Source organism: Haliotis cracherodii, unplaced genomic scaffold (genome assembly GCF_022045235.1).
Source record: "Haliotis cracherodii isolate W230 unplaced genomic scaffold, xgHalCrac1.p SCAF_2, whole genome shotgun sequence".
NCBI lineage: Eukaryota > Metazoa > Mollusca > Gastropoda > Lepetellida > Haliotidae > Haliotis > Haliotis cracherodii.
In genome coordinates this window covers 11,293,088-11,305,447 of record NW_027266275.1, presented here as the reverse complement: position 1 = coordinate 11,305,447, position 12,360 = coordinate 11,293,088, and the positions used below count along the sequence as shown (strand labels likewise).

General features: G+C 41.0%; 1 protein-coding gene across 2 annotated transcripts in view; it reads left to right on the top strand.

Moving 5' to 3' along the window:
- The window catches only part of LOC139469769 (cGMP-dependent protein kinase 1-like), a 120,447-nt gene extending 108,331 nt beyond the window's left edge, over window positions 1–12,116 (top strand). For both annotated transcript variants that reach the window (XM_071252052.1, XM_071252051.1), the window contains 4 exons: window positions 1,038–1,201; window positions 5,187–5,309; window positions 9,172–9,301; window positions 10,016–12,116. In XM_071252052.1, the coding sequence (XP_071108153.1) occupies window positions 1,038–1,201; window positions 5,187–5,309; window positions 9,172–9,301; window positions 10,016–10,114 (516 nt within the window). In that variant the 3' untranslated portion in view covers window positions 10,115–12,116. The remainder of the gene's footprint in view (window positions 1–1,037; window positions 1,202–5,186; window positions 5,310–9,171; window positions 9,302–10,015) is intronic.
- Window positions 12,117–12,360: the final 244 nt, after the last annotated feature.

Here is a 12,360-nt window from a genome sequence, read left to right as displayed (position 1 = left end):
TTTCTACCCCATAAAAAGCAATTTAACTCCTTTGCCGACCCCAGGTTTTCATATCCAGCTTATCTGCAAACAAAAACGACAGTGTTTAAACTATCGTCTTTGACACTAGTTTTTTGTAGGGGAAGTTACATATTCTATCATAAATGTCGTTCAAAAGACACCTACACCACAGATGACAACGTGATGGCTTCTATGAGTTGGTTATGTGACTATAAACGTTACGTATCCCAAGTTACTACGGTTATAATGAACTGGAACACTGATTTTAGTTCGATATAACCGTAGTTCGTTATAAGCATATATACGATATATATAAGCAAATGTCCGGTACCAAAAATATGTTCGTTATATCCGTCAGTTCGTTCGTGATAAACGTAGTTTACTGTGTGTGGATATGTTTTAATTGGACAATGTTCCTGCAGTAGAACATATACAATAGGCGTGACTAGCGAACGCTTTAACCACTAGGCAATCCCGTCGCCCCTGTATCCATGAGCTGAAGTCCTGACCCCGGTTTGTATAAGACTCTCACTTTCGGATGGTATCTCTCGGCTGCACACTTCATTAGATTTCTTGGGTTTATCTGTGGAGAGATAACCTGACATAAGGAGACTAGGGTCGAAACAGGAGTAGTGAGATTCTCCACTGTGAGTTAACCCTTTCCTCACCGAAGGCATTTTGAACAGTTTTAATTATTATACACTCTGCATTAACTCCTGTGTATGTGAATGGGCCGCGTTCAATTAAAACTCTGGTAGGAGGCGTAGTTGAACAGTGTAGCCTTGAACATCGGGGACGATACGGGAATTCATTATCGATCGCAGAACGTGGAATAGTTACGTCTTGTTACATGTATTGTACACGTGGTTCGCCCATATAAGTGTGACTAATTGCTCACCAGGACTTCTCCTGTGATGTAAAGTCTTTTTCAAGGAACGAAACACATGTCTGGTGCAACTACCTTCAAGGGTATCTTCGAACGAAAACATTCTCGAACGCACTTTAACTAGAACGTATGTATTTCTTCCGCTTTCCAGGTTGACTTCGGATTCGCTAAAAGGGTTGGCCATGGCAGGAAGACGTGGACATTCTGTGGAACACCGGAATACGTGGCCCCGGAGATCATCCTCAACAAGGGCCACGACATCTCAGCCGACTACTGGTCGCTCGGCATCCTTATGTACGAACTCCTTACCGGCAGGTACGTTACCACTAAGTAGTTGAGTGAGTGAGTGAGTGGGGTTTGACGCCGCTTTTAACAATAATACCACCAATATCAAGGCGGGGGACACCAGAAATGGGTTTCACGCATCGTAACCGTATAAAGATCTAATACAGGATCTTTGAGTGAAGAGCAAACGCTTTAACCACAAGACAACCAAAACGCACCGCTAAGTAAAGACATCAAACATATCAAATGAAAGTAAAACAATCGTGCAACGTGTTTAACATCAATGTAACACCCCATTCACCACACAATCAGATAAATATAACACTAACCCTCTGTAGGAACATACACAACATATTTATGACAATTTCAACAAAAAATGATTGATTCGGCCATAGTACGTATGTAATCCTGGAGCCAAGATCAGCGAGGTCCTATTCGCCGTGTACTGCGTAGTCTTGATAACGTAAGTCAGTATCGTCTCTTGTACGTATGATTAGGCGGTAGCCGCATTCCAGATCAGATTTTGTACTTATACGACTCAAAGAAGGCAAGGACCACGCGATTATTCCCTGCCATGGCAGATTAATTATTTTATAGTCATGTGAAAGAATCACGTGGTCATTTATTCTTATAGTTGTACATAACAGAAACGCAAGCCCTTATCACATGAACCATACATTTGGATGACCATGTTAGGGAATACGTTTCACGTTGTTTATCCTCCCACTGGCAACGATCAAGTATCGTTTTGCAACCAAACGTGATAAGACAACAACATATTAGAAAGATGGCCCATTACATAAAATGATTCAAATACTTATGAAACGATACATGACACAGCATGGAAAACTTCAGACCACCTGGTATATCCCGCGAGAGAGACATCAGCAGTCATCCATTCTTGGCGGCGTTAATGGATTCAGCGAGGCTGCCAAATAAGTATTTATCTGGCGCCTGTTTTCAACATACAATATTAATGGCAGCATGAGCGTCCTTCAGTCCACTAAATACAGTAACACGATGCTGTGTGTTGCCTCTTCCGCGTGATTAGTACTTCCCCATCCTAACCATTTGCACATTCTGTGGGTGACTTGTTCCTACCGTTTGTGGTTTATGTCCAGCAATAACAAATCTATACCCCGAGAAATTAGTGAAGCGACCCCTGGTTTCGCGACCATATTTGTCCAACAACAAGGTATTTTATGATTCGCGTCATGTCTGAGCTGTGCTGAAGAATGAAATGTCTTGTGGAAGATGAGACTCACAGAGAATATTTTAATTGCAGTAATAACGCAGTTGCGATAGTACTGTAATTGAGCAAACTTGATAAGCAGGAAACCATGGATATGGGAAGCGGTAACTGCTGCAACTCCTGATGCAAAGCAGCCTCTAAAGCTGCCACGTTCTGTACTAGTGGATCCATTACCTGCAGTCGGCGTCCACGAATGCCCCAGACATGTTCCAATGGATTCCAATGGTCCAGGCAAAGTGTCAATAGCGTGTCCTGGCCGAATTGCAGTCAAAGCACGAGAACGTTGGGGTCTAGCATTGTCGTCCATAAACACAGTTCAAGTGTATGATTGTTAAAATGGATTGAGAATGTCATGGTGTAACGATCGCCGTTAAGATTTCCTCGTACTGTCACTATGTCCAGTTCATGAGATATTTTTCCTCACCCTATGACGGAGCATCCACCACGCCGAACTGTTGCTACAATGTTCCTAGGGGTAAACGCAGTGTCTCTGTATCTCCAAACCCGCATTATCCCTTCGGTGACGTGCAGCACGAATCTGCTTTCATCGGACCAATGGAGCCGTAGCCACGTCCTCAGATTCACAATGACGTCAAGCCATACACTAAGCTAATCGAAGTCTTTGATGCTGAGCAGTTAACAAAGGACGTATGGTGACCCGTGACTTCAACCCAAATGATTGTAGCCAATTTCAGACAGTTCTGGTGGACAGATGCTTGTTGGGAAGCCATTGTTATTTCAGAGTTTTACCCTTAGCAAAGGGTTGTCGCCTCACAAGACGTTCTAATATTCCCGTAGAGTTGTCTTTCGGGTGCCCTGGTCGTGAACGGTCCTTCAAGTGTCTGTCGCTGTCTTCTTACGAATCAGCTGATGGCACTATGGTCGTAGCCACGTTGACGTCCAATGGCTCTGTATGACATACCTGTGTCATGCATGCCAATAATTTGTCAACATGTGCGGATTAAATAATCGGATAATTACCACTTTATATACTCTTACTTGCATCAATATCAAAGTGCTTTTCCTAAGACTCGATGGTAACATGCTACACGTTCGCATGTCTGTATGTTTGGGCGATAAAAATCATTTTCATGAGATACTCGAAATCGACAGCCATCCTATGAATGAGTATCGTAACATGTGAATCGTTTTGAAAGGGTATATCATTTGTTATCTTTATTTTGTCAGGGGTGCCTAATTAATTTCTAGGTGCATATATAAAAGAGGCAAAAGCCTTTAGACAGTCACAAGAACTGTCGAGTCGATTGTACGATTCCGACTGCATCATAACCATGTGTTTATGAATAACTATCAAATAGTGTTGATACCAGGTGTTCGAGGAAAGGTGAGCGTATCTGACCGACGGCACCCGTCACAAACACATGCAAAGGCAAGTCAAAAAGGAAGAGTTTACCATTGTAATAGCAAACCAGTTTTGTCCTCTCACAAACACAAACACACACACACACACACAAACACACACACACACGCACGCACGCACGCACGCACGCACGCACACACACACACACACACACACGCACACACACACACTGATAATGACGCTGTATCATGTTTCATATATCTACCAAACACGACACTGGCATACTTCATGAATATGTAGCCGTCAAATCAATAGGGAATCAGCACCATTGCCTCTACTGGAAGGAGGAAATAATTTGTCCCCACGAGCCAAATCCAACAGGTGATATGAAGAGTTTAAGCAGACATCATTCATGATGAAAACACGCCAGGCATCCAAGTTACGTTCGGATATTTTCACTTGTTGTCAGTCCCTAACAGCTGACTAGGCTGACGCGTGGTAACTGTTTCCAGATTATATAGTGCCCGCGCTCGTACCAACCCAACCTCGCCGTCATTCGAGTTAACAATTTCATTCAACCACTTTGTACTTTAAACCCTAAGTGCGGACGTCCGTTGTAATAAGTGGGTATTGGTGATAACACCAGCAGGGGTTGGCGGTGTTCAAATATAGTCAGGTTTGTGTGGTGCACACCTGTGCTGCTTGGGCCCTTTGAAGTGCTCGTTAGCATGTCATGGTTACGTGTTGGTTGTAAGAGGAAGTTCATGGTAGAAAGGTGGTGCCTCGTTAGCAAGTGCGAATGAAGAAACCTGTCCTGTGATTGCATAATGTTTCCTCTGAGGGAAGAGTAAACCCATTTTTAAAAATAATTGATAATTTCTCAAACGGTAACCACAACTTTGTATTCCACCGGTTCTTCTATCACGTACGTACTTGTGAGTTAAGAGGTGTACTTTAGCACATGTAATTTGAAGCCCTAACACCTCATGTAACCCTACGAAGGTACAATTTGGAAGCAGTTGGCAGTGCTACATGTCGTCCAGACACGTGTCGTGTTGGGGCTTCAACTAACTGTTTCCCACAGAACGCTGCAGTAACAGCTATGTACACTGACATCATAAATTCAGAACATTAAAATGAATTTCTAATTGGAAATACAATAGAATAATGTGCAGACTCTCAGACGAGGTTATATTCTCTACTGTATTAATCCAGTGTTCTTTATCTCTTAAGTTTAATTTGTTTTCTGTGGAAAAACAATTATCATTTTTTAATTCAGCACAAATCAAATCTGAGGAAGAAAGGATGTTGGCATCAGGAAGCTGACCTCGGCGTCAGTCCGCCATAACTGTCACAAATCGTTTAGTCATGAAAGCTAGACACAAGTATTTAGATTAAAAGTCAATTAATTGTGATTGAGAATTTGTCTCCTTTTCTTTCAGTCCGCCGTTTGCTGGCCCAGATCCGATGAAGACCTACAACCTCATCCTGAAAGGAATCGACGCCATAGACTTTCCAAGGAGAATCACCAAAAACGCTCAAAGTTTGATTAAAAAGCTATGCAGGTAATTGGGTGAAACCAGACATTTGTTTTGGCTGTTAGTACTGCCATTGTACGCCTGATTGCTATCGGATCACTGTGTGGCACGGAGAGGAGCTAATGCAATGTAATGTTAGACTGATGACCTACAGTGGTCCTGTCTGGTCAAGCGGTCAGTGGTTATACGTTTCAACTGACCACCCAAAGTGGGGGCAGGCTGTCTGAGCCGAAAGTTGTGTCTGAATTAATTTCCTGCAAATTATCAGCTTGCTTAAGTTGAAAATCAATGCAACGGGTTATGATATCTGTGGGAAGTACATGGTAAAGTCATTTGATGCATCTGCCTCAGCATCACGGAAGTATGGTGTATGATGACTTACGCAGAATGCTACTTTAGCTTTGATGCTTGTATGAATGTTACCCAGTTTGCGAACCTTATTTTAGCGAGAATTAACAGTTAAGCATAACCAGTTTCGTATTTACAGGTAATGCATTGGAATACTACATTTTAATAAGTTACAAAGGTCAAAGGTTAGATCTGTCATTCATATCAACTGAAATATATTTTGCATGATGTTGGAAATACTTCTAACTTTTCTTGGCGTAAGATCGTTATCATATTACGTTTTCACTTTTTGAGTTTATTTGCGATTCCGTTCCGAAATGATGGAAGACGTTTTTGCATCTCATTATACCAAATACCGTTTGGCATTTCGACGCCACCACGTACAGTATTGTGATAACAATTACCAGATTTCTCAGTCATCACTGGTTTACACGAGCATAATGAAATGTGCTTTTTTCCTAGCACCTGTTTCCTGATAATTGACATCCTATGAGCTTCTGCAGAGAACAAATATATAAAGAGTGTATCTCTCCTCCACCCGCAAAAAAATTAACCGTAAAACGCTTTCTTTCTCCGTGTCCCTGTTGAACTGAAGCATCCGAAATATCTCCACCAGCGATTTCAACTGAAACCACTTGCGCCTTACGTTACGTTAACGGGGAATTTACAGGAACGTTACGCCTGAAATGAGTACAACGGACGTCAGTAAATTGTATCCGGGCCACTAAAAGTTTTTATTTCGTTCGACAGCACTCGAACATTGAGAATCTAAGAGTATTATTACGTTGTCAGTATCCAAGGAAATACAGGTGACCATTTTATGGTTTTAAACAGACCAGACGTTTTTGATCGGCATTTGTATTTCCGGTAACACGAGTAGCTTCCCTTGTGATGGCCAAAACTGCTCTGGAATCATTTCTGAAAAGTGTGAAAGTTCGGTTGCTTTAAATTATCCCCGATCCTATTTTTGGCACCTTGCCATGCGCCACACACATGGAGAGTTACTGTCAGGGGGGGTGTTTAATTCCTCCTTCATAAACAGACAGTGTCAAGTGTTTGGGGTAATGCAACGGCAATGGAATTGTGTAAACAGATATCTGGGCGTTATTGTAGTTAAGACAGGGGTTATCTTCAGTTGGAGGAATGTACCTCTATGGGTTTAAGAGCAATGGTGGTTTGATGTATAGTATAGACTATATTGTCTGAAAGAGAGAGTGCGTATTACGGGTGTGCGGATGTTGGTGAGGGTGCCTATTGCGGATGGGAGAGTCAGTTGTGTGGGTCGACCTTAGCGTGAGGATGTAGGTAGGAGTGCGTCTTGCAGTAGAAGGGGAGAGCCAGCCTTGTGGGTCTACTTGAGAGTGTTTGTTTTGTTTGTTTGTTGGTTAACGCCGCAATATTTCAGCTATTTGACGGCAGTCTAAATTATCGAGTCTGCGATATCGGTGAAAATGCGTATTGCGGATGTACATGAGATTGTGGATGTAGGTGAGAGCGGGTATAACGGGTGTACGAGAGGTTTTTTGTTGTTTATTGCTACACTCAGCAATATTCCATCTGTATGACGGCTGTCTGTAAATAATCGTGTCTGAACCAGACAATGCAGTGAATGATCTACGCAATTTTGATACGACATGCATCAACCAAGTAAGCGAGCCTGACCACCTGATCCCGATAGTCGGCACTTACGACAAGCATGGTCGCCTTTTAGGGCAAGCATGGGCTGCTGAAGACCTATTCTACCCCGAATATTCACGGGTGGTGTACGGGAGAGAGAAATCGGATGTGGAGGTGAGGTCGACCCTTACCTGGGATAGTTTTCATGTAATTACTAGTATATTCCCCAAAATGCTGGAAAGAATAATTAGTGTTCCGGTTTGGACTGTTCGATGTTCATAAGAGAAATGGTGCCTGTTGAATGTCAGAGAGGTTTAGCTTCATGTATGTAACATTTAGAGTTTACATGTATGTAAAATACATTTTGCTAGTCGTAAAGAGACGTAAATGGCCTCACGAATATGTTGAAACCAGTGTTTGAAGTATGTATGAGCAAACAATTGTTGTATGAAAAGATCAAATGTGACTTGCTTTATTTAAGAGCAAAACTAATTGCAAGAGAATATACTTCTTATGTGTAAGTGCAAGCAATGCTGGTATGTCACATCGAGCAAATACCGCATGCATTGAAGAGAAAATATTTATGAAAATGTGGCTAAAGTACAATGACTGTATAGGGTTACTGATGGTACATTAGAATGCCTGCTTGTATTTGAAGCTGCAAACACCACGCTCGGAAAACCAGTGTTCTATACATGTGAGATCGTAGATTATGTGTTATATGGGATTGTATAGTTAAAGCATTGACTACAATTAGTAGCTGTCGCGACACAGTAGCTGGTTCTAGGTAATATATTGCCAACTGTATGTAAAATCAATGTGTATATCTTGTACCTTGATCTACAGCTCTTTCTGAATGAGCATCTGGAATAGCAACTGCTTTCAAGATCGGTGTGAATACTGATTGCTATATTCCAGAGCAAAGATTACTCGTAGAAGAACGACATTTGCATCCTCTTTACTATAAAGCATAAAATGATGTTCGGCCTCTCTTATATATGAATTTATAAACGTAACGGCACCAAAACAGCAACAAAGTACCGATAACACCTAGAAATAGGTCTTTATTTGAAATAAACAGAGCTGCCCAGACGAAATTATCATAACTGTTACATTCATCCAATTTCGCTCATCATTACCCAACATATCCTTTTTTTTAATTCATATTTACGATGTGTATTCAAACTCAACTTTATATATTTACATACAATGGATAAGATACGCCGCTGCAATGTATATGCTTCGCTAACATGACGTGCAGATGTTTCGCAGCACAGTGAATCAAGTTTATCACTCTGCGTTAGGACCTCGTAATTGCATTCAACCTCTACAAACTACAGGTAATTACGTATCTATGTAAGTAACATGTAAACATTAGAGAGTGCAGGGAATCTCATTCTTAACCAATATATTATCGTACTTACGGAACAAGCTGATATAAAAATTAAATCTACAAGCTTAAGAGATATCCATATCGGACGTTAATGTAGCCTGTCTCATCAATATCAATATATCAAAACTGAGACTGCAACGAGCGTCGGTGAAAGCTCAAATAGTTAAAGAATATTTTGCTTGGAAGAAACTAAGCGTACGTTCCTTTGATCGCCTGGAAAAACCATCAGTCATTTTTGTACGGGAAGCCTTTTTGATGTTATATTGTACAACTTGTGTTTGGGGTGTTTTTGTGTTTTGGAGGGAATGGGGGGATATACGTTCCAGTCATCCATATTCCAACGGCCTTTAGGGTTGCGAAAATGCACTCGTCATCATAGTTTTTCAGATCGAATTCGGATTTAACAAGAAATAAAAAAATGAAAATGTACATATATTTCTCTTCCTTTGTGATTGGCCAAGTCTTTGATCAAGGCTTTGATATTTAAAAAAGGTATTTACAAACAAGTTCACGTTTGTGTTTTTACTTCAGGGACAATCCCATGGAGAGACTCGGATTTGGTCGCAGTGGAGTACGGGAGATTCAGAAACATGCGTGGTTCGAGAGTTTCAACTGGGACGGCCTCAGAAACAGGAACGTCAAACCACCCATCATCCCTTCGGTAAGCTGAGAAAGCCATGCTGCGACACGAGAACATCAGGCAAAGCGCTGAATTAACAATTTCTTGACTATGCTTAGTTTCTGGAAATGCGAGTGTGTGGAGTAGGTTTTAGCCTTGGTATGCTGTATTGCATACATGTCTGTCTGCTCAAACAACACTGCCAAACTGTTACCACAAAAATTATCAAGGTTACAAATACAAGTTTGTTGACTTTGGTGACATCTTTTGGGTGATAATCCAGAGTATTATCGTTCCATTCTGTTGTGATAAATACCCAGGGCCCTTTCGCTACCATAGCTACCCCCTCCTCACCAAATACATTTGACCCTTACAGCATTGGCTGGTCACAATGACAACCCAGACTCAATTCCCCACTTTCGTACAATGTGTGACGTTCTGTCTTTCCCCGTATGAGTATAGACCCTGCTAACTCACTCGCAAGCAGCCATTATGACCAGCTGGTTTGTATTGTATTCGACAAAACCCTTTCCATATCCAATAGAAATCTCTGCATAAAGCAGAGTCAATTGTACAATGACAAAACTTGAACAATGAAATTCGTATTTATATCCCGATATATGGTATCTGATGTATTGACATGGTTTTAAGCTGAAACTTTGGAACGCTCGTACACGGAGCGTATAAGAAGAAAATATGAATATATAAGTTCTCCCTTCTTATTCCATTCTGACTCCCTTCTGGCAATTCTTCCAGGTTAAGTCAGCCACTGATACGTCCAACTTTGACGACTACCCTGAAGACGAGGAGGAACCTCCACCAGACGATCTCACTGGCTGGGACAAAGAATTCTGAGACACGTGACCGGATATACTGTACCGGAAATGAAATTTGCAACGTCATCTGTGATAACCTGAGGACGTCAGGGCTTGCCATGCAACCGTCGTGCCTTGCCTTTCAATGATATACTTGGCCAGAGAAACGGGATATCTTTCATGGTTCCCTTTCCTTCTGTGGAGAGGTGGTTTTTACAAGCCAAGAAATGGATAGGGGGAACTTGAATCACATCAAAACTTTCCAAACTGTTTAAAACAAGATTCATCGGTCGACAGAGTACTTATAATATGTGTTGCAATTATGTGATCGGTTTTGTTGGGATAAGTGGGGGAAGTGTTTCCCGTGTAATGTCCTAAAGCAATAATGAGGTGCAGTCGGCAATGGTCAACGTTATGAGGTGAAGATGCTTGTCTTCCAGTTTCCGACGAAAACCTTCGGCGTTTTAAATCTTAATCATCGTTTCACGACATATCACTGCCGTCAGCCATTAATTCATAAAGGGGAGATAACTTTAATCTGGTTGCGTCACAGTGAGGTGATTATCTCCCTCTACTGATGATAACATTCAGGTTTTATAACAATGGTGTTTGTCTGATTGATATTTTTGATTAATCGCCAGATGTGTATTATATGTTAATAGATTGTATTTATTTCCTTCACTGCAATTTCTGAAGACCGTGATAACTCTATCGGAAATATGCAGATATGGAATATTGGATTGTTCATGAGAGTGTTGAACATTATATGTCATATCATTTACTGTTGAGATACACGAATCAGCCTTGTCATTCTAGGTTTGGTTCGGAATTTTTCCGATTTCTCCGTTAAAAAAGTTATGCTTATGTTATATGTCCAGTCATCTTGCCTTGTAGTTTGTTTTGAATCTTTCTGGCACAATGCAAACCACACACCAGACGGATCACATCAAATAACCATGCAACTAGACGAGATGTCTCTAACATGTGACTGGTGACATTGAAGCTGTAGTGTTTACATGGATACATGTGCAGATATATTTGCCTGTATCATAGGGAAAGTCAGCCCAAGTTTCTGTAGTGTATTACAAATCATGCATTCCATGTGTGTGTATTTAACATACCATCATTCTTTATTTCACAGGAATACCCATGATATGGTATTCTCCATACCTTCAAATATTACAAAAACATCATGGCAGAGTAATTCGTTATGTAAATTGTTGTATGTGGGAAAGATCTATACTGTATTATCTAAAATAAATCTCGCTCGATTATCCAGCCAGTCTATATTCGCCTTTGTTTACTTGTTACAATACATGTATGTTTGTAATGAAAGTCTGGATAAACGAGGTGACACTATTGCACATTTTCAAATCATATCATGTTAAATGCGTTGAAATGTTTTGATACATTCTTAACCAAAGCCAAAGGTAATGGTTTCCATCACAGACAAATTATGTTCATAATTTGCTCCTCTCCCATCAATGGTAGATATAATTCATGGTACAGGTCATCTTGCCAACCATTCGTGACCAACTCGTACCATTCCGGGACTTCTTGTTGTTTCACGGAAAGATGCGATTGGTGACGAATGCGTACAGATTTCATGGCATGTTGGTCATTCCAACTTAGGGTATGTTATATCTTTCATCATCAAAAGTTCATTTTACAAGATATTACTTTCTCGACTTTACCATCGGTACTTAAGTGAAGGGAGTATAGTTAACAAGGCCACATTCTTGTTCACACTCCATCTAACTTTGCATCAGATGTGTGATGTCTGCCTACCACACACTTCCCATCATCACGCGAGTGAGTTGTTTGTGTGAAAGGATGAATGTCACATGAATGGCGTCATACTATGTAATCTAACCTCTATAGGGCGCCTGGCACGGGTCTCAAGTGTCCGACAATGTCGATTGGTGAGGGATCTCGTGCACGGGTCAGCTGGAACAGGTGCCTTTTATTTGTCCTTCGTTGAAACTGTTTATTTTTCTCCGCAAGGGTATGTGAAAACTTGGACAATAAAGAATTCAAAGTTATGTCTTGAGTTTGTTGTTCCTGCCATATATAAAACTGCCTTTAGGATCTATTAGAAACCCCAAAGAAAAACCAACAGAGTTGTCTCCCCGGACAACTCTCCACTTCCGGCGCGTATAGGCTATACGAAACATGACATGATGAATACGTAGCACTTGTTTATGAATAACAACCACTTTATTCTTTTTGTTCACAAAAGGTTGGAATATTGTACACAAATAACATCCTCACTACATTTTTTTCTGG